The sequence below is a fragment of the Artibeus jamaicensis genome, unplaced genomic scaffold (genome assembly GCF_021234435.1).
Source record: "Artibeus jamaicensis isolate MK-2021 breed Jamaican fruit bat unplaced genomic scaffold, CSHL_Jam_final contig_729, whole genome shotgun sequence".
Classification (NCBI taxonomy): domain Eukaryota; kingdom Metazoa; phylum Chordata; class Mammalia; order Chiroptera; family Phyllostomidae; genus Artibeus; species Artibeus jamaicensis.
This window is the reverse complement of record NW_026521939.1, coordinates 8,758,405-8,785,621: the sequence shown is the minus strand read 5'-3', so window position 1 is coordinate 8,785,621 and position 27,217 is coordinate 8,758,405. Positions and strand designations below refer to the sequence as shown.

The window sequence follows — 27,217 nt, the reverse complement described above, 5'->3', positions numbered from 1 at the left end:
GTAGGAGACCGAGAAGGACGTTCCTAAGCACGTTTCCACCTCTGCCAAAACAGCCAACATGAACTGACTTGAGAATTCATGAAGCTCCGTGAAGCTACCCTGCACCATGTCTGACTTATGGAAGGATCCCAACTGATATTATTGCTTTTAAAGGAAGTGTATACCTATCAGGAATGATGCTATTGACTAGCTTACAATGTTTGACAAAATGTTGAGACTTTAGTCCTGCTGGCTCATAAATGCTCAGGTAGGAGGAAAACACATAGACAGCTGCCCAACTTATAAAACAAATACTTTGATTCTAAAATGAATGAAGGTGCCCTGGCAGGGTAGCTCAGATGCTTAAGAGTATCACTGCAGTATAACAATGTTGCATGGTCGATATCTAGTCAGGATACATATGAAAATCAACCAATGAGTGTATAAATAAGTATAACAACAAACTGATGACTCTCCCCTGTTCTCTTTCGCTCCAAAATCAATAATAAATGAATAAATTAGTAAATAGCAAGATATGAATAATAAAAGATTTGGGGGAATACAATAATGCTTAGATTATTTAGTCAGTCTAAATTCACTGTTACTTACACTCCAAGCCATAAAATTGGAAAATCCCCAATCATTTTCTTTGTGGAAGAATAAATGACTAATACGACGACTGAATGACTTCTCCTCATCTCTGTAATTTGTAATCTTCAGCACTGCTTGTGCATGACAAGACCATGACCTGTTTAAAGAAAATAATCTAAGCCTTAGGTGAAGTATTTCATTGATGTTTATATATTTTTAAAAACACAGCACACAAAAATTCCCATATTTATCTTGTTTGTGTGTGGGGAGGGTGGGTGGTTGGCAACCATATCTACCTAGAGGGGAGAAAAGGCTAAGTAGGATTGAGGTGCCCTTACCTATTGGTTTAACTCTTGGCTTTATTTATTTTGTAATTTTTCAAAAGTTAAAGTCACATTTTTTTATTGCTATCTTTAAAATACATGTTGAAATTTTATAAGAGACTATAGTTTTGGGGTCAAATTACAATTTTTGGGATAGCATTTTAAAAGAATAGGAAAACAAGAATGATGATAATGCTTTTTTAAAATAGACTTGAAGCTCTAGGTTCTACTAATGCAGGTGTCACTTGTCGGTGTCACTCCTGCCCCTGGTACCTTTACAGGTACTGTCAGTTTCTCAAGAGCGCCTCTGACTCAGGCCTGTGGGCAGGTTTGTAGCAGGGGGCCCCTGACAAACTCTGAGCGTGGTACTGAATCACAACCACAAGTGACAGAACCATAGATGGAGTCCGTCACGTTTGGGGCAGATCACAAAGAGCCTCCGGATCAGTGTTTAAAAACCAAAAGCTATGCCACTTTAAAAGTCCACTGAAAGGTTCACAATGCTGCAAACTCACTGAAACGCCGAAAGAGCAGTGCCAGCGCATCGGGACTTCCTTATGCTGGATGTGAACCACTCACTGTTTTCAAACTACTCTTCAGATTGCGGCTATTAATACTAAAATCTTGCCCAATACTCATCAGATCAGACCATAATTTGACCATAGGAATAAAAATATTAACCTACATACAGTCCTAACTGCACTATAAAATGGGCTTCGCACTTCTTAAAACTTTCCGTAAAAAGAAACATAAAATGGGTAGTACTTCCTGGAACTTTGACAGAATAGCTAGAGCCAAAAGGTTGTGTTCTCTGGGAAACAACCTTCTCTGCGGGCGCCAAAGGGCCACATTCTGCAGGTGGCAGGGAGACAGGGCAGATGCTATTTAGGGAAGTGGCTTGGCGGTAAAAGTGGTCTGGATCCAATGCAAAAATCATCAGCTTGGGGTTTTGCTAAATGTTGTACAGTGGACAATTTTTAATTAAAGGGAAGAAGAGTCAAAAACCTTTGGCTTTATCTGAAAAGATGGACCATGAAGAAACGTCTTAACTTGTAAGGACATTTTGTAATAAAACTCACTGTATAAATGACATGAATAAAAAGATTTTTTTCTTAAATAATTTAAATGGGCTAATACTGTAAATCCCCTGAATGTTTTATTTTGAACTGTCTGAATAACATATAAGAACTGATTGACAAACAATAAGAATGTTGGGCTAAGGAATTTTCCTTAGCTAGAACTTTCTCCTGGCAAAGTTACTGGTTAATAATAATTAAGACTCGTGAACCAATAGTCAGCTAGTCTACTGGTCCCTGATTCCATGTTCATATGAACTTTAGTTTTTTATTTGCAAGAAAAATATGTGTATCTTTTCTAGTTTGGACAAAGTACCTACTGATGAGTTTAAAAGAGGGGAATGTATGGAAGTCTTATTTAAAATCAAAGGCTATGTACAAGCAGTAAGGAAATTCCAAAATTTTTTTCAGAATGCAAAAAGGCTGATCAATTTGGCTTCCAATGTGTTACCCTATCTGTGGATTTGTAATTGCATCATTTAAACTGTCTTACGTGGAATCAGATTCAGCATTGCACTGGAGAAAGAATCCTACGCTTTTTTGGTGTGGTCTGTCTGGATAAAAGCGTGGCATCACCATAATCTTCCATGGTAGATTTCGCACAAAACACGGAGGGCTAAGGACCGACTCACTCAGTCTGCTGAAGCGCTCGACAGTGAACTGAAAGGTTGCCTCGGAGCGCCAACTCGTGTCTGCAAGAAAACAGGTTGACAATCAGAGCCTGTGCTCTAAGAAAAGAGGCCTGAAAGCACGGACAAGCGGGGATGAACTATTCTACACAACCCCAACCTAGCTGCTAAAACCCAGCTCCCTGGGAAAATGATAGTATGAGTTCCAAGTTACTAAATAACCTAAAGCAATACAATGACATACACTTTCAGTGTGAATGAAACCCAAAACTCAGAAGGCTAACAACACACACCTGCCTTCCCTCCTAGATCTACGAGTTCTGTGTGATGAGAACATCTGTTCTACCCTATCTTAATTCCCACATAATCCTCAGTGCATGGAGGGGCTGTGGAGAGAGGGATGAAACATGTAACATTTGTTCAAGAACAGGACTTGTAGATGAAAGGAAAAAAGTTTCAGAAATGGGCTGAGCTGGAGGAGAAAAAATGAAGGGGGCGCTGAACTTGCAATAACAAGGGAGGCCGTCTGGGGGGAGTGGGAAATGACCAAACCCAAGGAAGAGCAGTGCTGTTTACAGCCAAAAACATTGCTATAAAGTTAGCCTTAAAATAAAAGTTAGCGTCTTAGTTCACAATTACTGTGAGACAACAGCCTGGATTCCATATGGAGAATAACTATTAAAATACAAGCAGAAAATGATATTGTTTATTACTCACTGAGACGAAAGGCCAATTTAAGGAATTGGTCTCCTCCAATAAAAAGCAAACTGCTGATATAAGGCCTCTTAGTAGACTTTTAACTAATGTCACACACTTCAGATTTCAACCTTTTACTGGTGGTGCCTATTCATTTAAGTGACACAGGCCCCAGTTAGCTTTGACAAACCCAGCAGTGTACACAGTGATGCTTCTCAGACTCCTCACGTGAAGAAGTAGTCCTTCCAAGGCCACCGTGCCAATCTGTCACTACCAGCACTTCCTAATAAAACATCATAAAACTGCCACAGCAGGATACACATTTCTAAATGCTTTCTCCTGCTTTCTATATCTATCTCTTTGCAGAATGGGAACAGTTCACAGACAGGCAGGAAACCAAGGGCCACCTCTGAGGAGATACAAATTAGTCTATAGAATAGCAGGACTTTGGAAGGCTTTTTAAGAATCAGGTGCTATTTACACATCCATTCCCACAGGCTCCTGAGGTACCAATGAGACTGGAGCCTTAGGGAAAGAAGAGTATGTCAATAGCACACTCCCTTCCTTCATCCTTCAATCTCCAAGGAGATGGCCGAGTGCTCAGGCTGCAGACATCTCAGCATACACAAACTGCTTATTTGTGACTAACTGAATTTGTTCTTAGGAAAACATGTCCATCAGTCCTCATGAGAGGGCAATATTCTTCACCAAAGAAAGAAAATCCCAAAGAATGTGTGACAGTGTTTTTACCTTCTTGAAAAGTATTTCTTCATTCCTAATTTTTTTTTCCTACATGTAACACTGCTTGGCAGTTTACAAAGAAGCCCTCTGAAAGGAGAGCAACTGAGCAGGGCGTGAGTCACAACTAAGAGGTGCATTCTGTATTTGAGCCTCTCCCAGTGACGGGAAACCCTAACCCCTTTGGGGTAAAATAAAAGTCCACTGAGAAGACATGAAACTTGCTCAAGAGAATGGTGCCTAGAATGGTGTAGCAAAAAAACAGGCCACTTTTTCATAGATACACAGATCACATCTGAGTGGCATTTAAATCCTACATGGTAGGCAGGGGAAGCTATTACGTAATTCCCAAATTATAGATGAGGAAACAGAGGCTTGCTGAAATTAAATGGTTCCTCTTATCCAATGTGTTTTACAAAGTGACCACAGGGGGTCCAACAGCCAAATTCTTGAACACTAAGCACAATGATCCTGCCTCTGATTTGTAGAGTGGCATTCTAATGCTGAGCTGAACTCAGACCCCCCTGAAATCAGCCTGTTTGACATTGATGGAAGAAATGAAACATAACCAACTGAAAAATTAAAAAAATAATCTCAGGACATTTGCTGGGATCTAAAGAATTCAGCATAGCAGAACCCCACCTATCTTCTAATTCCCCTAATTTGTTTTCAGATACAGTTCAGCTCTTCAAAGGATTAGACTTTATATAGATAAAAATGCTTTGCTTCTCTTTCACCCCATACTTTATTCAAATTTCTGAATTAATCAAGACCAAACAATGGTGAAGTCAGCATGGCACTGAGTCCACAAGATGGCAGGCCCAGCAGATGCAGAAGCTCAGTGCCCTGAGCCTAGTGAAACCCTGCCTCACAGTACTCAGTTCACACTTGCTGAATTATATACTAGATGTGAGATTCTGCCTCACATTGAAAGCACATCCTTACAGCAGACTTACCACCCCAAAACACGCTAATCACAAAATTTAACATGAGATTTCATATGAATAGAAATCTCACCCATGGCTCGAAACTTTTTATACTAATTGAATGATTGAAAAATTATATCAAATTACAAAAAGGTCAAAACTGAAGAGTCTACAAATAAGAGAAGCTGACCTGAAACCCATCTTTGGCAGATAGAGCTGGCCTGATATCCCCCTATTAGCAAATACAAGAGGCTAATATAAGTCCTTCCCCAAGAAAACCAGGGAAAGATACTCAGGATCCTATGTACTATTTTTGCAAATTCCTCTGTCTATAATCACTTCAAAATTAACAATGTTTTCAAAGGCAGTATACTTGGTATTAGGAAGGATATCCCATATCCCTCAGTATTAATATTTCAACCAAATAGAAAATCTAAACTGTCAAGATGCCACAGAGCACCCGTTTCATTACTCCATGCATCGTTTTATTGTAAATAATAGGATGATGATGGAGCTCATGTTAACTGCTGTCATCATACATTCTCAGCAGAAAACCTGATAACCCGCTTCCTTCCCATCCTGTCCCTGAAGAGCAGCACTGGCTCCTGTAGTCCACAGATACCAATGTCCATTCTTACAACAATCTTATCTTCATAGGGCAAAGGTCAATGTACCAGCTTAGTGTTTGGTTGCATAAAAAAGTGGAGGAAGATTAATACTTTGGTTTTCTGAATCCGAGAGGTTAGCCTGAAGTTCTCCTAAATGGCAGTTAATTTTAATAAATCTCAATTACTCATCTAAATACAAGTCTTTACAAGTCCTAGTTAATTCCCAGAAATTACTTTCACAGGTACCAACAATCTCAATCTAGATCCATCTACATGTGCAGATTCACCTAGCTCTGCAGAGGCTCCATTTGCTCTAAAACTTCCCATGGTCACACCAGGCAAAACAGTAAGAAACTAAAATCAAAGTACAGTGGGTAAGCACAACTAGATACCAATTTTGTTACTTGCCCACAATTCTATGTTAACAGGATTTATAAACGCTCTCTACCTCACTGACATCTTTCTGGTTTGTGCTATTAGCTATTTAACTTTTCTACAGGAAAAATGCCCTATGCCTCTCTGCACAGTTAGGGCATTGATCATTGTACTCCAGTGTTTTTCAGAACAAGATGCTAAAAGAAGATTGGAGAAAGGGGAGTTCTAAAGTCCAGTCTTTTGGAGAAAGATGTTTGGAAACTGGTGACCAAGAAAAGTACTATAGTACAGAAACCTGTTTAACCTAGCACTCCTCAGACTTCCTACATTCACAGCACACTTAGGTTCTGCAAAAGAATGTTTTTGAAATACACATCATGACTACAAAAACGCTGCCCTTAAGTAAGGCTTCCAAGTCCAAGAACAAGAACCACCTCCCTCCCGCCCCCTTTGCTAGCAAATAGAAATGAACTTGGTCGCTTTCTTACTCCTGGGCCTTTCAAAAGGCACCTAAAATCCAAACCAGGGAGAAAGTGCTATTGAAGACCACTCTACTTCCTCCTATACTATGCTTTGTCCACTTGGTAATTCCCAACAGGAGCATCCCCACTTTTAGTTTCTGTGGTTCAGCACCATTATTTGCCACTTATAATTTAGCAAAATTGCCTCTAGAGAGGAAAGCGATTTTACATACATTATGATCTCATAACACTGGTCCACAAATGAGGGAACTATGGCTCCCAAGATATACCAGGCAATATCCAGATATTTGGTTGTCACAACTGGGGCAGGGGCATGGGAGTAGGGTGGGAAACAGGGGTGGAATGACACTGGCATCCTCAAATGCACAGGACAGCCCCCTACAACAAAGAATGGCCCACCCAGAAAGGCAACACAGCCGAGGCTGAGACACCCTGCCCTTTTATCTGCACCTGTGCCTTCTCCCAAGCACTCCACCCAAAAAACACAAAGGGAACTAACTATCAGTATGAAATTGCTCTGGGAACTAGACTGCGAGGGTTGTGACTGGGTTGGACCACCCACTGCTCCACAAGTGGCTACAGTTGGCCCTTAACTCAAACCTGGCACACAAGACCTGACTGCTTTCCCACTACATTATCTGAATCACTTTTGGCATCTCCGGTGTCTAAAATAAAACCAGAAGCCCAGCAACCAAAGAGACCACACCCACACCGTTGCCCTTCATCTAGAGTGGAAAGCACACTCCACAGGTAACAAAGCAGCGGGGTTTAAACCACGCCTCTTTACCTTCCTCAGATATTGCCTCAGCCAGCTGCCAGGGGGTAAACCGCACTGTGAGAGAACTCTCAACTACGGCTGCAGTTTCTCATGGAGGCTGAACTTTTGGCAGGAGGTCTGAACAGCAGTCCTTCTGGTGGTGCAGCCCGTGGCTGATGAGGTTTCTTTCAACTGCCCCGTTACACCCCTGGGAAGGACACAACCCTCATGAGGATTGATGGACATGCTTTTGACAGAACATGGTTTCATATTACACTGCAAGATTCCAGGGGCTGAATAAAGTGACTACTGGCTGCTACCTGCTCATGATTTTGATCTTGCAAATGTACAGGTCACACAATCCAATAAATTACAAGGAAGAAACTGCCTCAAAACAAAGTGATTCCATAGGCACAAAATGGCCATGCATGTACATATGCACATGTTTTTTGCATAGAAGGTATAGACCAAAAGTTAGTGTGGGAGAATGAAGCCCAAAGCTTGGTCAGATTTCATATCTAATGGGAGTGGGGGACAGACAACTGATATACACACTACCAGAAGGCAATGGAAAGCCAAGTTCCAATGTCTAGAAGTATCTGGCTGGAAACAAGAAGGAAAAGGAGAGTAATGTGTATTCATTCTGGGTACTTACAGTGGCAGGAAAATTACACACCTGAGTAAACAACCATCTATTATAAACTCCTATATTTAAACCTCCTCACCTAGGCTGGGGGCAATAGACTCACCTTGAAATTTGTGAGTAATCCTGAAATTCAACAACAAAACAGCCTAATTTTTCCTCAGGTACAACCTCCTTAAAAACTAGCTGCTTATAAGGAACTCAGAAGGTATGTGAGGAAGAAATGTACATCACACCTATTTGTGTTTCTGACAGAATTTTTGCCCAATCAAAGTAGGCAACCCACAGGTACTTACCATCCTCCATATCTTCTTCTGTGTTGTTGTGCCCATCACTCATGGTTACATTCCCATTGATAATAGGATTTTGAGTAATTCTTGGTGGGTCATCAGTATCTCCAGCTTTAAAGAAAACAAAGAAATCCCAAGGTTTTTACCTTCAAGGCTTAGTTTAAACAAACAAAAACATTCAATACGTTTTAAGATTTGAAGGCACTAATAAGTTCCAGCTGTGCCATAATAAATGCACTCTGACCCAAAGAGTACTTACTAGTATATTTACTAAATATAAACTTCGGCTGATACCAAAATGTTAAGTGTACTTGAACACAACTTAATAATCTACTCCACCTGGACTGACATTTATTTTGAAGTAGGTTTCCTACTGATTCAAACTCAAACAATCCTAGAGAAAATACTGAGGATGTACTAAATTTTTACAAGAGTGACATGAGATATTTTTACCACACACATTCTCATTCTCAAAGTGTCTCTGGACAACTACTGTATAATTGGTACTTGGGGGACACAGGGAGTTGGGAAGGAGATCCCTGGGAAGACTCACATGTACAGAATCCAGAAAGGCCTGTAGAACCAATAAACTGGTTTTGTGTTTTTGAATGCTTGCTGAAATCTGGCTGAAAAATATTTAAATAAAATCAAAAGTGTAGATACAAAACTTTTAAGCAATGGCCCTAGCTGCTGTGTGGCCATTGGTGTGGCTCTGACTGTTGGGCATCATCCCACAAATGCAAAGGTTGCAGGTTCAAATACCAGTCAGGGTCCTTGACTGGATGACACCCAGTTGGGGGGAATGCAAGAAGCACTGATTGCAGTTTATCTCACACAATGATATTTTTCTCTCCCTCTCTTTCTCCTTCCCCCACCGCCCAAAAATAAATAAAATCTTTTCTAAAAACTTTTAAAGCACTGATTACCTATCATAAGGTGTAATTCTGTTACATTCTCATGATTTCATTAATTTAAGAAAAATTTTGTTACACTAGCAAAAGTCCATTGTTTTAAAATATGGCATGAAAATTTTAAAATAGTCTCTATTGGCCAATATAGCCATACTTCACATTTTTAGATCCTTTCCTTGTTCCAGATATCAGAACAGCTCGCTGCAGCTAATGCTTGCCCCCATGTTGCCTCTGCACTCAGCTTTCCCTGGGGCATATAACACTTCAAGAAAAATTAAGGAGTCTCAGCTGCAGATGAGAGGTGTGGTCGTAAAAATATCTACATAGGTGTGTTCTTGTCCTCCAATATTTCAGAGCCTTCCCAGCATGAAGTCTGTTTCAGCACCATGGATAGCACACTCGCTCTCAAAATCCCCAACTATTGGGTTCCATCTCAAATATTTTTTAATACAAACTGCTCTTTATCCTTCTTGAGCATCTTGCACACACACACCTTAGAAATCCCTGGAAGCCAAAAAACAGGTATTACCACCAGCATTTAGAAAGACCATGCCCAATCTTAAGTGACAATACAAATTCCCAATTTTTTATTAAATAACAATATATACACTTAGGAATGTATTAAAAGTGATTTTTTAAAATAAACAGATATTTCTTACATTGGTGCCTCAACCACCACATCCTGACAGAGAAACTGGGGGAGGGAAATGAGGCAAGGAGAAATTCTTCTTACTATTGATTAAGTGGCTCAAACTCTAAACTCTAAAGCATATGTGCTTAAAAAGAACTGAAAAACCAGGCACCTTGCTTGACTGAAATGTCTTTCATACACATTTATCTTCATTAATTAAGTACATAAAAACATTATAAAATATTTTATGACCAAAAATCTCTGGCCTATTAAATAAATGGCACACAGCCCAGATGGAATAGTAAGCAACACTTTTTTAAAGAACCTATATGAAAAATACTCTAACTCAAGTTAAAAAAAATTAGGACATTGAGCAGTAAACACCACCTTTGTTATAAAAAAGATAAGTTATGTTGAAGAATATATAAATTGTTATTTCCCTTTAGACTATACATAGCACTACTAAGAGGTTCTATAGAAGCAGAAGAATATTCACCATATCCATACATTCACATCACAGGAATGTACTTTAAATATTGAAATAATTTGCTTGAAGCAAGCCCAGTACTTTTTAATTTAGTTCTTTGGTTTAAATCCATCCAGCCCACTGCAATTTCTTTAAAATAGGGCTTATGATGCAGAAACACAAAAATGACAAATAATCCTCTGTGCACCAAACAAAGCATTGCTCCTAAACTAGCGATGTTATTTAAGTGTAAGCAGTCTAAATTGTGGCAAGTCGTAACTTGCCTGATCCATGATTCTGAAGATTCTGAGATCCAGGTGAATTCAGATGATTGCTGAAAGAAAATACCTTTCAAGGTCTGTTTTGGTGACTTGAGATACAGAGTAGTTTTTCACCAGAAGTTACATTAGTAATAAAAGTCAAGATCAATTCAAGAGATCTTATGGATCGCCATCCACAACACCTTATTGTGTGGAGCAGATAAATGAATAAATTACACCACAGTTTTTCAGCAGTACAATTAACTGCAAGGTGGTGAATGAAGAAAGCCTTATATTTTTGTAAAATGAGAGATCCTATTCTGATGTTAATGAAGACAGGATTTCTCTGCAGTTTGCCCCAGAAGGGAAGGCAGGCAGAATTCTGCAGTTGAATAGGGTCCTCCTGAGCAAAACCCCACATTTACACACCACAGTACACATTTCTGCTGGGCCAACCACTTTGCTCTTTCCCATCCTTCATAAGCATGGAGATGGTGATCAAGGCCAATGGCTGTGAAATGGGACCACATCCCTGGTTGGACCACCAAGTACATGAGAAACCAGAACTGTTAACAACAGGCTCCATGAAACTCCCAAACAACTGCCAATGGGACCTTTGTAAAAAGTTGGACATTCAAGTCTATTCCTGAGGGACTGAATATCCAGTTTTAAAAAGCTCCTCACAAATGAGTTGGATCAACAAGAGGATTAAATTTCATTAAGACAGTGAATCCCCAAACCAGAATTAAATGATGGAAGTGCCCAAAACCCACAAAATGTCTGTACTAGGCTTCCAGAAATATCCTAAAAGATAAACTGCCTTCTTTAGCATCAAAGAAGTGCACAGCTGGTGTATACATGTATTGGTCGCTGTGTATAGTACACCTGGTTCCTGACTTTTATGGACTGCCTAGCTGGAATTTTCCCAGATGTATCACCTCTCATTTGGCCTATATGAGCAACACTGATTTTCTGATAACAATGATCTCAAATGAGACTGGAGACATGTTTGGCAAGTGCCAATAATAATATGGAATGCGTCAAAAAGAGAGAAAATGTCCCTGATAGGACAAATGTCTGTAGGGTGAAAAAAGCAGTTATCCATGTAAAATATACATATGATACTCAAAAAAGTTACAAAAGACTGCTCCCATTGTTTGTGATTGGTAAGCCTTTTGACAATAGACCTTGTGGTAAGTATCCAAAGCATAATTTTAGTATGTATGTAAAAAGGTACAAAATCTTTTTTTAAAGGGTGACTTTAGAAACACACAAGAGACTACCTTGGCTCAGTGCTAATCCTCTATATCGTCCTCTTTTACTGACGATGCCTATGCTTATGTTCTGCTTTTCTCACTGCTGACTTTCGTTTGTGATGTCATAACAGAACTACTAACCCAGAGAACATGACCAACTGGCATGGAAATGATGCAGCACTCAGTAAGCACCTGAATGTCACTCTTGCATGAGCTAACAGACGAAGAACATTATTCCAATTTGTTGGCTTTGACACTGTCTGTTGCTTCATAAAGATTTCTCAAACCTCTCCCAGAAAGGCTGGGGTTGGGGAAACCAAACACCACCACAAAACTTTACAGCCTTCTACAAGGATCCTGGTACACAAAGAGCCAGCCGCGTCTCACATTAACTCCCTACTCAGCCCCCAGGGACATCCTCAAATTTCCAAACTAGTGGCACAACCCAATGACCAGAGCCACAACTCAGTTAACGTTTCAAAATACAGATTACTAACTTAGTCCCCAAATTGGTCGGGCAGAGCCTTTAACTGCACATCTGAATCCCAGCTCTACCAGTTCATGTTGAATCCCAGCTCAGACACCTCTCCCATGCTCTCCCCTCCCCTCACCCTTCTGCTTGGCCTTCCTCCTTTCAGCCCTCTCCCAGCCCCAAACCCATTTTAATGAGCATTACAGAAAACAGAGATTATCAAAATAGAACACTGGTATCTTTCTGCATTTTCATCTCTTAATTGGCAATCCCAAATATATTTCAGGAACAGTTCAGAGATTTCAGTACTGGCTCTGGAAACCCATCAAACAGCGGAAAGCACCCAATCTGAACTCCAGAGTCACCTTCATGTCCAAGTCTCTGATTCCCTGCCATGTCTGCATGGCTCTGCAGCAGAACTACTGGGCTGGGGGGAGGGGGAGGGTTCTCTTGGCCACATCAGAGTCACTGCATGGAATCTCTAGAAGCACTATACCTCAACATGCTTTTTTTAAAGCTCCCACAAAATTAGGGCAAGAAACAGATTTAAGTAACTTCAATCGTTTAAATACCTTCAAAAGGCAAAATATCTGGCTGTGTGGGGTGGCCTTTAGGGCAGAATACTACTGTGTTAGGTCCTCTATCTGTGTATTTAACAAGAACCATTCATTCCTTTCTAAAATGTGTGTATATGGTGGTGTGCATGTATTCCTATTGTAAACCTGTACATTGCAAAAAAGTAGTCTGGAAACTTGTAAAGCACTAAAGCACACCCACAAAACACATTATGTGCTGTTATTAAACTTGATGTAGCTTGATTGTAACATTTAGTTTATAAAGGTTCTTTCTATTTTCCATGGCAAAGTCTTTAACACTTGAAAAATAGAAGTGATGCTTGATTTATTTTTGTAAGTATTTGGAATACTTTAAATAAATGAATGTCCAATACCAGGTTTTTAAAAATGGCATAGTCCAGAATCAGAAAGAAAATGTTAACAGCAGGGGAAAGACCCGGTTATTAGTTCCTTAGTTGATGTAAGTTAACAATGGGAAACCCAGTGACGGGTATATTAGGACAAGCTGCACTAGCTTTCCAACATTCTTTTAAATCTAAAGTTTAACACTTTTTAATTGCTTTAGAGAGACCAACAATCATTTGCTGTTCTGCTTATTTATGCACTCATTGGTCTTCTTACAAAACCTCACCAAAGGATATGTCTTAAAATTGCTTTAAGAAAAAGAGGAAGGGGGGGACAAACAAGGATTGCTTGCCTTCTCATAGATGCCCAGGTTAGGGATGGAACCGGCTACCTGGATATGTGCTCTGACTGGGAACCAAACCCATGACCCTCCAGTCTACAGGATAATGCTCCAACCCACTGAGCCATACCAGCCAGGACTCAGGGGTTGATTCTTGTATGTGCCCAGACCAGGGATAGAATCTGCAACCCGCAACCCCAGCAATCTAGATGCTCCAACCAAAGTCAACTACCCAGCTAGGTATAATTTTTACTTAAAAAAATGACAACATAAAGCCTGAGTAGAACCGTATCACTGAATTTATACTTGAAAAACTTCACCACAAATCATCCACGGAAGCGTGTCTGAAATTCTCAGTCTATAACTGAACAGTCTCAACACAAGGACCCTCAGGACCCTCAGAGTGTGCACTTTCATGGCCACGGCCATGCCCCTTGGATGGGCCCCACTCCACCCCTCAAAATATGCCCCACCAATGTCTAATCTCCACATTCATAATTTATCACTGCAATGAAATTACCGAAAAATTGTCCTGGCTTCTGTGGCTCCAGAACTGAGTGCAGGCCTCCGAACCAAAGGGTTACAGATTCGATTCCCTATCAGGGCACATGCCTGGGTTGTGTGTCAGGTCCCCTGTTGGGGGTGTGCAAGAGGCAACTAACTGATGTTTCTCTCCCTCTTTTTCTCCCTTCCTTGCCCCCTCTCTAAAAATAAATAAAATTTTCTTTTTAAAAATTACAGGAAAAAAGCAATAGGTAGGTAACCTTTTGAAAGGCCTTTGACACTCAGCAAACCTCCTTTGAGGCTTACACGGTGAATACCTGGAATGTTTCCAATTTGGGAATGGTATGATGAGAGCTGGTATAAATACTTTCGTACAGTTTCTGGATTCATACTTATTTCTACTTTTAGATTTTATAAGAATGAAATGCTCAGTAATGTGGCAAGGGTTTCAGAGATGCATCAGGGGAAATAACGACCTTCACCCTCTGAAGACACTATATGATGTGTCGTCACCTCGTCGGCTTTCTGAATGTCTGCACGTAGACACAGATGCACAAGGTGCACACACTCTTTTCTCAGGAACAGAGAAATGGCACCCCAATTACACTACACGGATAGCTTACAGCTATCTGGAGTCAGCGCAGATACACATATGAATGAACTTGTACATGGATTTTATTTAGAATAGCACCATAACACTTCACCATGATTTACCCAACCATTCCCTTACAGACGACTGTTTCCGGGTTGGGGAGATTATTTTCCTTGGGGGAGGGGGCACCTGCACGATGCACAGCAAATATCTCTATACTATGATTTTTGCTGTGCCGTACATTCTGTAAACACGTCTGTTTCCCCAAAGTAGTTTGCTGTGCTCATTCCAATAGTATTTATCAACAGTGCATCCAAGAACTCAGAACGCTACCAAATGGCTCCCGACAGCCAAATCACAAGACCCTCGTCTGCACAAAGTTTGCATGCTGCTCAAGAGAACTCTTCCAGCTCTCATGCACAACTCCGTAACTCTTACTTGAAGGCGGTCAAATACAACCAATTTCCTGACTTTCCAGCCCAGAACAAATCCTCAATGTATGAAACCTAGCTCCAAGCTCACAGAGGAGCAAAAAGGCAGCTGACCACCCACTAGACAAAGACAGAAGGTATACTGAGGATGACTGAGAAGAGGGAGCAGCCATCGGGCCAGTTATAAAGGGAGGGAGGGCATACAGAAGAGACAGGGCAGCACTGGCCTGTGGGGCAGCAGGAACAGAGCAACTAGGAGGGAGACGGGCAGTCATGAGGGACATGAGGCTGGGAGCTGCCACACTACAAAAGAAACCAGAGCCTCTTGAGAGCTGAGAAACAACCTCCCAACACTTGGGGAAAACATGCAGTTCTGTGGGAAAACTCGCTGACTGTGGAGTCAACTAAGGCAACACTGGGCCTGAGGTGAGACCAGGGAATACAGTCAGTCCTGGGACAGAACCTGGAGCTAGCTAAGCAGGGACTTAAGTTCTTACAATGGTACCAACACGGTGAGGACTTGCAGGTCTGAGTTACTCTACTCTCAGCACAGGTCTCACAGTCAGTCTGTTCTCCTCTCCAGGACTCGGTGGTGCCCGAAGTATACCACCCTCGTGGCAAGTGGGGAGAAGGTGCCAATCAGGCAACATGGTCCCTGCTGGCCAACAAGCTCACTCACCCAGTCAGAAACACCACACTGCCCAGTGGCCCTGAGCAAACAAAATCACTTCCCAACTCTAACTCTCTGAGTTCCTGACTAGTAAAGTGAAACCTCCAGGAAGCACTCCAGATCTTAATGCGGCCTTCACTTCAGAAAGATCACTTCTTGTCCATTATGATTCCAATACCAAGGACTTCAAGCATCCCCCTAAATGCTGGACATGCCTAGCGTGCCTGCAATTACAGTAATAATAAAGAAGACATTCTACTCCATTCTAACATGTCTTTCCAGACAGGAACAATTTGGGAGGCAAAGGCACCCATCTCATCTCTGGCTGGGGCTGGGTAAAGCCCACACCCTTCTCTCAGAAGTTAGTCAACCTACATATCAAGCTTCTCAAGTGGGCGAAGAGCTGGGCTGGGTCCTAGGGCTCAGCAGGGAACAGACAGATAAGCTCCCTGCTCTCCTGCAGTTTACTTTCTTATGGGAGGAGATGCGAGGGACAATTGCAATGGAGGAGAGACCAGTACTGACAGAGCCACAGGGCTTGGAGGCATACCACTGGTCATGAAGGAAGAGGCAACATCCAAGTCTAAACCACAAAAGAAAAGAAGCCAGCTGGGCAGAGAACCTGGAGAATCACATTCTAGATAGAGGGGCAAGGGAGAAGATGGGAGAGGACGTTCAGTCAAAAGGTGGGCAGGGCCAAGGCTGTGGAGGGCACTGAAGGCCATGGGAGGGCTATGAATTTCATTCTCAAATGTACCTACTTTTGAGGACCTACATTCTCAAATGTACCTACTTTTTAGCATGTGCCTTCAATCAAATGAAAAGAAAGCCACCATTGAGGGGAGGTGGAAAAATGTAATGGGGCAATGAATGGTGATGAAAGGAGACTTGAAGGCACTGCTCAAAGAGCAGCTCTCTGGTAGGTCAGAGCTAAGATGTTCCCAGTGTTTGGACCTTGGCTGCCAACCCCATACACCTATCTGGACAAGCCTACCCTAATCATCTCAGACACAGGATCCTTGCTGTTGTGCAGAAGATGTGGGTGTCCCTCAGGGCTAGCCTGCCAGGTTAGCCAGGCAGCCTCCAGTAGCTCAATGAATTCCTTCGGTCATATTACTAGCATTGGAATTACGGCTTAATCAGAACCATGACTCTAAAGTGTTCTGGTTTTACACTTTTATGATTTTTACATGATTTGGCTACCTGTGTCTCCCATTAAACTGGCCAGAAGTCCACTCACGTGGCATTCCTGTTGTACTACATCAGGACTTCTTAGGTCTTCCACTGTTGGTCTTCTACTGCTGCCCAGCTGCTAGGTAGTTGAGCATGAAGATTCAATGTAGAATCTCTGTATGAAAACCTGACCATTAGCTCTACACTCTAAAATAATCCCAGTTTAATGCAGTTATAGGAAAATACAGCCACAAAAAAGGCCACATATAAATTTCTGTTCCATAAATGAAATTCAGTTATAGGAAAATACAGCCACAAAAAAGGCCACATATAAATTTCTGTTCCATAAATGAAACTATTTGTTTAGGGCTTTTTGTTTGGCCTGATCATGCCAAAACCGTCGGCTCCCTAGAGGATCATCCTCTAACTGCCAATCACGCTGGCTGCGCTGTGAGGGGTGTGCAATCAGGCACGACTGCAGAGCTTTTATGTACGCTATGTCTGCATTGCTTTCTTACACATCCGGTGTTGTTCCACAGAAAAAAAGAACTAGCATTATCTTATATGCTGTGGAGCACAGGCCACTTGTGGAAAAGAAGTCCCAGCATACCTGGCAGAGACAGAGCTTAGAAAAGCTATAGGACAGAAGTAGAAAATATTTAACAGCCTAACGATTAATAACTAGAACACTCAGAGTTACTAAAAATTAAGAAGGAACAACCTAACTACAACAAAGGAGAAATTCACAGGAAATTTAGAAAGAATAAATATGCACAACTTCTCTAATTAATATGATACTTTTCCATCTACCATATGAACAGAGAAAAATATCAGAAATGCCTGTTGATACAGAGGGGCTTGCAAAATGTGTGGTGTCAAATGGCTAGCAGGAATGTAAATATACAATCAAATTATTGTCGTCAAAGGCAGTATTCAGTAAAATCAAAGGTCAACTATGTTTTCATACAAGTCATGTCCAGAAATTCATTCCAAAGAATATTAGCATACACGCCAAAAGATGTACATCAGCAAACATCTTACATTGAAATACCATTTTTTACAGAGAAAAATGAAAAACATAAGTGCCCGTTACTATGAAGGGCCACATGTTGTATGATTCATATGACTCCATTTATATGAAGTGTCTAGAAGAGGCAAATCCTCATTGAGAGACAGAATGCAGATCATTGGTTGCCCAGAGTTGACAGGGAGCCAGCAGTTAGGGGATGGGGAGACTGGGGAGATCGATAGGTGGGGCAGGAATTTCTTTTTAGAGTGATAAGAAATCTTCTAAGGTGAATAAAAGACTTACATATAAGTTGTGACACCATAAAAGTCCTAGAGGAGAACATAGGCAGGAAAATCTAAAATATTTCATGCAGCAATTATTTCACTGATATGTCCCCTAAAGCAAAGGACATAAAGGAAAGAATAAACAAATGGGACTTCATCAAAATAAAAAGCTTCTGCATGGCTAAAGAAAACAGCATTAAAATCAAAAGAGAATCAACTGTATGGGAAAACATATTTGCCAATGATACCTCAGACAAGGGTTTCATCTCCAAAATATACAAAGAACTTACACGACTCCACTCTAAGAAGACACCCAACCCAATTAAAAAATGGGAAAGGACTTGAACAGTCACTTCTCCAACGAGGACATACACAGGGCCCAGAGACATATGAAAAGATGCTCGGCATCACTAGCCATCACAGAGATGCAAATTAAAACCACAATGAGATACCACTTTACACTGGTCAGAATAGCCATCATAAACAAATCAACAGACAAGACTGGAGAGACTGTGGAGAAAAGGGAACCCTAGTGCACTGTTAGTAGGAATGCAGGCTGATGCAGCCACTGAGGAAAACAGTATGGAATTTCCTCAGTAAACTAAAAATGGAACTGTCTTTTGACCTGGAAATTCCACTGCTAGGATTATATCCTAAGAACCCTGAAACACCAATCCAAAAGAACTATACACCCCAATGTTCACAGCAGCACAATTCACAATAGCCAAGTGCTGGAAGCAACCTAGGTGCCCATTGGTAAATGAGTGGATCAAAAAACTATGGTACATTTATACAATGGAATTCTAAGCAGCACAAAGAAAGAAGAAGCTCCTACCCTTCATGACAGCATGGATGGAACTGGATGATCTCAACTTTAACTGGAACCTATTAAACAAAACGAACATGCAAGCAAAATATAACCAAGACACTGAAATTGAGAACAGGCTGACAGTGACCAGAGGGGAGAGGGAGGAGATAATGCAGAAAAGGGGTGAAAGGTTTGCAGAACAATTATAAAGGACGCATGGACAGTAACAACAGGGCATAGAAACAGAGGAAGGAGGTGGGAAGGGCTGGGGTGGTGGGGAGGTGTAGGGGGAAAGGCAGAAAACTGTACCTGAACAACAATTTTAAAATGTTACAAAAGAAAAGAAATCTTCTAAAACTGTCTGCACAACTCTGGGGGTGTTGCACAACTCTGGGACTCTACTAAAAGTTACTCAACTGCACACTTTAAATGAGTGAATTGCATGGTATATGAATTATATCTCATTAAGTTCTATTTGTTTTTTTAAGATTTATTTATTTTTAGAGAGGGGAAAGGAGGGAGGGAGGGTGGGAGGGGGAGAAACATCAATGTGTGGTTGCCTTTCAAGCACCCCCTACTGGGGACCTGGCCAGCAACCCAGGCATGTTCCCTGACTGGGAAACAAACAGGTGACCCTTTGGTTCACAGGCCAGCACTCAATCCACAGAGCCACACCAGCCAGGGCTCATTAAGCTCTATGGAAAAAAAAAAAAGAACACAATGACTTAATACAAAGTGGCTACTTCTCCTGTAGACAAATAGCTCCATAAATGAAATTTCTGAGAGCTCTGCAGAGTGTGTGATGCACATACTAAGCAATGAAGCCATGTATAAATGGTCTGTTTTCTGCAGTATTTCTCTAAAACTAATATGAAAGTTTGGTGTTTTAAAAATTCAATGATCTGCAAAGTTGACTTACGTGTATAAATTTACTCAATATTCATATGTTTTAAGTAAATTAAAAAATATATAATAAGGAGGTATGTCCACCAGTAGAGGAATCATTAAATAAGTTACAAGGATGTCCTTAAGAGAATGAATGAAGCTGCATGTTAAAGGATAAGGGGCAATATCCATAATACACTAAGGATACAATGTTCCTCTTAGCAGGAATGGAGTCTTTTCTTCTAGCTTCCACTTGTTTGAATGTTTCAATGACTATGTATCATCTTTACAACAAAAGTAAAAACACATACACGCAAGGCAAATCACAGTGCAAAAGGACACAACCTAAATACTGACCAAGCGTGACACCACCTTAATAGCCCTCAGAAGTTGTGCCAGAAAAGGGAAAAGAGGGTGTGCCAGCTGCCTATTTGGAGTCACCAGGGGAGTGGGAATCGTGGAACAGAACCCAGCACCAAGGGATCACCTAAACAACCTGACCGGGAACGCCAGTTTACTCCCTGGCAAAAGGCAGCACCCTCTCTTAAATGCCTGGATTTTCCTTTAAAACTGTTCGCAAAACAAGGCAGTGTGGGGGCTGGAGGTGAGGTCAGAGGTAGAGAGATTTGTAAAGAAGCTCTTGTCCTATTAAAACTCTATTCACAGCTAGTCAGACAACCAATTTCAAATGAATTCCTTTATTTGAATAAAACCACAAACAGAATAACTTACAACAGGCTAAGTAGTTTTTTTCTACATGTTCATGCTGGTGGACCATCACTCAGACTTCACCATCCTTTTGAGAAGACCTATCCTGGGTTTTAAAGGAACACCCCTATTCAAGATCTTATGGAAAACTAGTGACCAGATAAATCATTTAAAACTTCCTAGAAGAAAGACTAGCTTCCCAAGAGAAGCAAAGAAAACCTGGACCTTTTTTGTTCTTTTTTTTTAAGAAAGAGGGGTGGGCAGTTCAGTCCACAAACCAGCACAGACCCTGAACGTCTTTGGTGCACTAGCAATGTCCCCTGAGAAAACTGGACATCAAGAGGCAAAGTCATTGGCACTGGAGACATACCATGTTCGTGGACTGGGACACTCACAGGAAAGACGTCAGTTCTCTTCAAATTAACCTGTATGTCTGAACATAGTCCCAGTCAAATCCCAGCAGGAATTTTTATACCTATAGACAAGCTGACTCTAAAACTTACATGGAAAAGTAAAGGAAATAGGGTAAGTCAAACAACTTTGAAAGCTAAAACACAAGTGTGGCTCAGTGGATTGAGCACCAGCCTGTGAACCAAAGGGTTGCCAGTCCGATTCCCAGTCAGGGCACCTGTGAGGGTTGCAGGAACCAGGGACACAGGCTAGGTCCCCATTTGGGGATGTGTGAGAGGCCACCTAGCCCTGTATCTTTTGCACATTGATGTTTCTCTCCCTCCCCCCTTCTCCTTCCTTTCCCCCCTCTAAGAATAAATAAATTCTTTTAAAAAATATTAAGTTGGCCAAAATCTTTGTCAGTTTATTCCATAAAATAAAAAATACATTTTTCATTTTCACCAATAACTTTATTGATTTGGATATTTTTAATGTGTTGGCTATCTACTATTGGCTTCTAGTAAATAGAGGCCAGGGGTGCTGCTAAACATCATCCAATGCAAAACACAGCCCCACAGCAAAGAATTATTTGGCCAAAATGCCAATACTACAAAGAAATTGCAAAACACTTTGACACATTCAATCAATCACAGCACCGTCTCCATACACTGAACAATTCATTTTGTTTTACTTCTGTTGCATTTTCACCTTTCTTGAAATAATAAAGTATGACAAAAATGTTGCACATTTTCTTCCATATTCAGTATTCAAATGGCTGCATAAAAATCACTAATTTTGATAAGTTTTTTTAAATGCATGCTGATGTGACAGCTGTCACAATACACTCTAACAAAATTGATTCAAATGAAGTTAGACTACTCAGTGCTATTAGAGCCATGATATGGAAAAAATGTAGTGGGATTTTTGGCCAACACAGTACTTCTGGTACTGTGATCTCTCTTTAAATGCTCATGAAACACCTGTTATTCATCTTAACAAGACCATCTGATATAGAACTTTAACTCAAAAAAAAAAATCTCTGATCCTCACTGCCCAATCCATAGCTCTTCGCCATCACAGGGACCATCCAACACAGCCTGCTCCCATCCCCATGGCATTAGCTGATATGGAAGTGGCCACCCCCTGCCACAGATGGCTGGGCTGCCTACAGCTACTACCCCACCATCTTCACCCACTCTGCCAAGGACTATTACGACTCTTACATACAGAACAAAAAACTCACTGCTCTCTTTGTCCCAAAGAGCCTTCTGCAGTTACAGCTACAATTCTGCCCCCACTTAGCTGACAGCACAAGGCTGCCACACACATGAAATTTCGTGTCTTAGGTACTTACACGCAGTTTTTTAAAATGTAACTGTAATAATGAACTATGTCGATATTTAGAAGATCTGTGTAACTCAGCAAGTCAGTATTTCCCAAATGACCAATGAATGGGGTTTAAAAAGATCCATTCGGAGTACAAGACAGGCCAATGAATTTTAATGTATTAAAACATAAAAAGTCAATTCACACAGTTTTAAACTGCATGTTGCTATTAACCTTAAAAAGCTACTAACGTTTGGTGTAGCAAAGGACTGCCACAAGGATCTGAAAAGGATGCTGAAGTCCTCTGCCTCTTCTCACTACATGCCTTTGGTAGACTGGGCTTTCTTTACCTTATCACTATACTGACATTGCAACTGACCACACAAGCAGCTATGAGGATCCAGCTGTCTTTTTTTATTTTTAAAGATTTTATCTTTTTATTTTTGCAGAAAGAGGAAGGGGGGAAGAGAGGGAGGGAGAAAAGCAACAATGTGTGGTTGCCTCTCACGCATCCCCTATGGGGACCCGGCCCACAGCCCAGCCCTGTGCCCTGACTGGCAATCGAACAGGTGACCCTTTGGTTTCAGGCCAGCACTCAATACACTGAACCACACCAGCCAGGGCTAGCCATCTTCTATTAAGCAGACAATAGAAGAGATTTTCCAAAATGTAAACATGCCATTCCTTATTAAATTCTAAAAAAAAATAGTTATTTCCTATAAAGTGTGTTCTTGTTACCATGTACTGGCTTAAAATCTTTAAGTGAATACCTAAGGTTGATCTCAGTTTGAATATTTACTGTGGCAAATAATGCTGTAATGCACCTACAGAAAAGCTCTTTGGGATTCTCATCCACTTAAATAGTGATACAGGATCCTGACAACAAACAGTTTGACAGTCCAAAGACCAGAATGAGTGGTGGGTTAGTGTTGGGTCACTTTCACTACGATGGAATTACATGCCCCTAGAGTTCCCACTTGGGAGACCCTCTGCCAGCAATTTGGAGGGCAAAGCCCACATTCCGTCACACCTGGGGTTTCTCTGCCTGTGGGCCCTTAGCTCTGAAGATCTATGGGCACCAGAAGTAGATGCATGCGCTTCTTCCCTTGCAGACTGCCTTCCTGATAAACCTCAGCTGGTGCAGCTGAGGTTTGGTGGTGCACCAAACCCTGAATCCACACTGTCAGCAGCTCTCACAGCTGGGCATGGTAAACATCAAGTAAATTGCTTTATCCATCTCTACTACTACACTGCTGCCCTGATTGCATCCTCAACTGACCTGGGTGCCCTCATCCTGTAACACCCAGTTCATTTCATTTAGTGGTAAAGCACATTCATAACCACAAAAATCAAGCCTCTTTAAAAAAAATACTGCAGAAAACCTATCAGAGACAGAATCAGGAGAACCTGCAAATCTTTCTGATCCAATATGGTGAGTTTCCACACATGAAATATTACTCTGCAATCTAACAAGATGAAACACTGATAACTGCCATGACTTGAATGAACCATGAAAACACTCCAGTGCTCAGTGAAAGAAGCCAGACAAACATCACTTAATGTATGACTCCATTTCTGTGATGTGTCCAGAACAGACGAATCCCAAGCGAGTAGATTGGTGGCTGCCTAGGGCTGGGGCAGACAGGAGTCCCACTTAAGGAATACAACACTTCTTTTTGGAGTAACAAAAATGTTCCAGCTTTGCTTGTGTTGATAGTGACACAACTGTGAACATAGTAAAACTCACCAAATTACACACTTTAAAAGGGTGAATTGTGACATATGCAAATTTTATCTCAACATAAGCTGCTATTTTTAAAAGTGGTGCTTACTAACATGTTTTATCAAAAACACTTACAGAAGGGCAGATGCAGACCTAACCCTTTATACCGATAACCAAAGTGGGTGAAATTAAGGTAAACTGGCACTGAACAACACTGTGGCATGTTCCAGTCTGATAGAAACTAAAATATAAAAAAAAATGCAATGCATTTAATTATTTGGTACTGAGGACAAACTACTGTTCAAGGGGTAGAAAATGACTTTCACTCCAGTACCTGCTCTTTTGACCCAGACCTAAGATGGGGGAGAGAAAAGCAAAGAAACACCACTTGAAGAGTTAAGGACAACATAGTGGATATGCCCAGGAAACACCATCCACAGCTGTGCTATCCAATATAGAAGCCACAAGTCATATGTGGTTACTAAGCCCCTGAAATATTACCAGTGAGACTGGGGAACTATTTAATTTTACTTATTTTCATTAACATAAACCTAACCAGCCAGGAGTGGCTAGAGGCCACAATGCTGGACAATGCAGGTCTCCAAGTCACTTCACCCTTCAGAGCCTGGGTTTCTTCACCTGTAGAGTGGGGGATATAATAGGCACTTTCCGCCCTAAAAGAAAATCATACTATCAAGTGTCATTTGAAATCAACACACCCAAAATGAAAACAGCATTTTAAGAAAAAAAGGGGGATTCTTATAAAAAATCAGGACTGAACTTCATCTAAACAGAAATTAGATTTTAAATATTGGCACAACAGGAAACATTAGATATTGTATTTAATTCTCCCTCTCCTCATATACCCACCCACAATGCAATTAATAGCCAACTTTAGAATAATCCAAAGACTTAAAAAAATCAGCAGAAACCACACTTTCAACATAACAGGCACACTTTCAACATAACAAGCCCAGTGACCTCAGACTGCTGAAGGCGAGGACAACCACCCGTCACTAGCCTGCACTGTTGTATCAAACATACAGAAGCTTTGCAGCTGCCTGCCGTGTGTCTTGAAGCTGAACTCATCAGCACGAAGACCATCTGCAACTCCATTCCCCACTAGGAGGCATGCAGGTCACCTCAATTATATGTACCCTGTCCATACAACCCAAAAACCTATTCACTTCAAGGTCTAGACTTTGCCAAACCACTGCTCCATACATTGGCAATTATCGTTAGTTGTTATTGTTCATTCCATGGACATTTTCGCTCTTGACCAAGTTCCTGTAGGCCAGAATCCCAGTTCTTTGAGGCAATAATTTGTCTCCCATCTTCATATTTTATCCCCGCAGAATCTCACACTCCACTGATGACCAACAAATATGCTAAATCTACTCTGTGCATGATAACCAATATCACCCATCTGATGCAATGTCCAGAAAAGTTGTCCTTTCAGAGGAAATCACAGAGACTTAGTCCCCTCTGCTCACACATGCACAGGAGATGGGTCTTACATTGCACTGTGAGACCAGAGGCCACATTAAGGAAAACTAAGAGCAAAAAGCCACATTTATTTAAGCTTTCTTCAATCAGTGACCTAGTAGGCAAAAGATGGACATCAAGCCATGTGAGGGTTTCTGTATATTTTAAACAGTTTTCTTACAGTTTTTGACTACTACAATCACTTTATAGACTAGACGTGTTTCCCAGTCTAGTCTATAAAGACTATCTCTGCGAAGATAGAGATACTATTTTAAAATTCCCTGTCAGGAGAAGAAGCTCCAAAAGAAAACATTCAATATATACCATAAAAATAATAACGCCACACAGCTAGCTGCAAGTCAGTGAGGCAGGGAGAGAGAGACACTAGGCCTCTGAAGTCACCTCACTCCTTTCAACCCTGTCCAGTTAAGAAACCCCAGAGTTTCAGTATTTCTGACCCAGTATTCCTTCTCCTTTGTGGAGGTTGCTGTCCTGAGAAAGAAACAAGATGGTTTAGAAGAAAGGAGGAAAACACAGCTGGTCAAAGCCAGGGGAGAATGGGGAGCAGCCAGGCTCATGCCATCTGTGTGGGCTTGCTCATCTGTGAGGGCTTGCTCATCTGTGATGCCATTGCCACACCAGGGGGACCTGAGTAGAGAGGCCTATACTGCCTTGGATTAAGGTGCCTCACTGGCTAACCCTATAGCACCAGGGGTGTCAAACTCATTTTCACCAGGGGCCACATCAGCCTTGCAGTTGCCTTCAAAGGGCCGAATGTAATCTTAGGACTGTATAAGTGTAACTAATCCTTAACAGTTAAGCGAGAGCTCGGCGCTGCCACCAGGTAGAAACAAGGTGCCAGGCCAGATAAAACAGGTGTAGGGCTGGATCTGGCCCATGGGCCTTGTGTTTGCCACCTATGCTGTAGATCCACAGAACTGGGTACTCTGAAGTGCAGCCCACTTGTGCTCTGAGCCCCAGCTGACAAGACCTGGTCCTTCTCCATATACCCAGAGCCCCAGCTGCTTTGCTTTAGGGATAATTCTTTTGTTTTAATATAGTTTATTGATTATGCCATTACAGTTGTGAAGGTTTGTTCATCTACCTTGTGAAGGTTTGTTCATCTACCTTCACAAACTCATACCACAGTATTTTGTTCTGTGCCTTCTGCCACCCTATTCCACTTGCTGAACTGTAATGTAGGGTGGCTGGACCCAGCTGACTTTGGCAGTGAACTACTTTCTATATTCAAAGCATGTGGTGAACCACACAAAAATGTTCAAACTAGGAAGCCCAACTGCAGCTTACCAGTGAGGGGTGGTGAGGGAAGAAACACAAGGGAAGGCAGCAGGGGTGTTTAAGTTAATAAGCAGTGTCCTGACTGGTGGGATGCAGTGGGTTGAGCATAATCCCGCAAACTGAAAAGGCACTGTTTCAATTTCCTGTCAGGGCACATGCTTGGGTTGTGGGTCAGGTCCCAAGTTGGGGACGGGCAGGAGGCAACAGATTGGTGCTTCTCTCCCTCTTTCCCTCTCTCTAAAAATACATAGTCTTTTTTTTAAAGAGCAGTGGCCATGACCCTTATGACCAATGGTGTCTACTGGTGATGATGAATCCTAAATGGCTGTGAACCATGAATGGGAGAATTCAAATCCCATCACTGCCCCTGAGATGTAACTTGTTCAATGCCTTGTTTTACTTAGGCAGCATCCATTTCGGGATTGTAGAAGGAGCAAAGGAGTTAGTAAAGGTACAGCCTGTACCTCACACATCCTGGCAGAATGAGGGTTAGCAGCCTCATACTCATCTAGCCTCAGTGCAGTTACTAAAATTCAAACCCTGCGGTTTACTGGGCACCCA

At 41.4% G+C, this 27,217-nt stretch overlaps 1 protein-coding gene across 1 annotated transcript in view; it reads right to left on the bottom strand.

The window, feature by feature from the left end:
* The window catches only part of LOC119041356 (uncharacterized), a 64,248-nt gene that overhangs the window by 8,536 nt on the left and 28,495 nt on the right, over positions 1-27,217 (bottom strand). The window contains exons 5-7 of the mRNA XM_053672136.1: positions 8,120-8,224; positions 2,463-2,661; positions 589-727 (exon numbers count right to left, since the gene is read on the bottom strand). Coding sequence (XP_053528111.1) covers positions 589-727; positions 2,463-2,661; positions 8,120-8,224 — 443 coding nt within the window. The remainder of the gene's footprint in view (positions 1-588; positions 728-2,462; positions 2,662-8,119; positions 8,225-27,217) is intronic.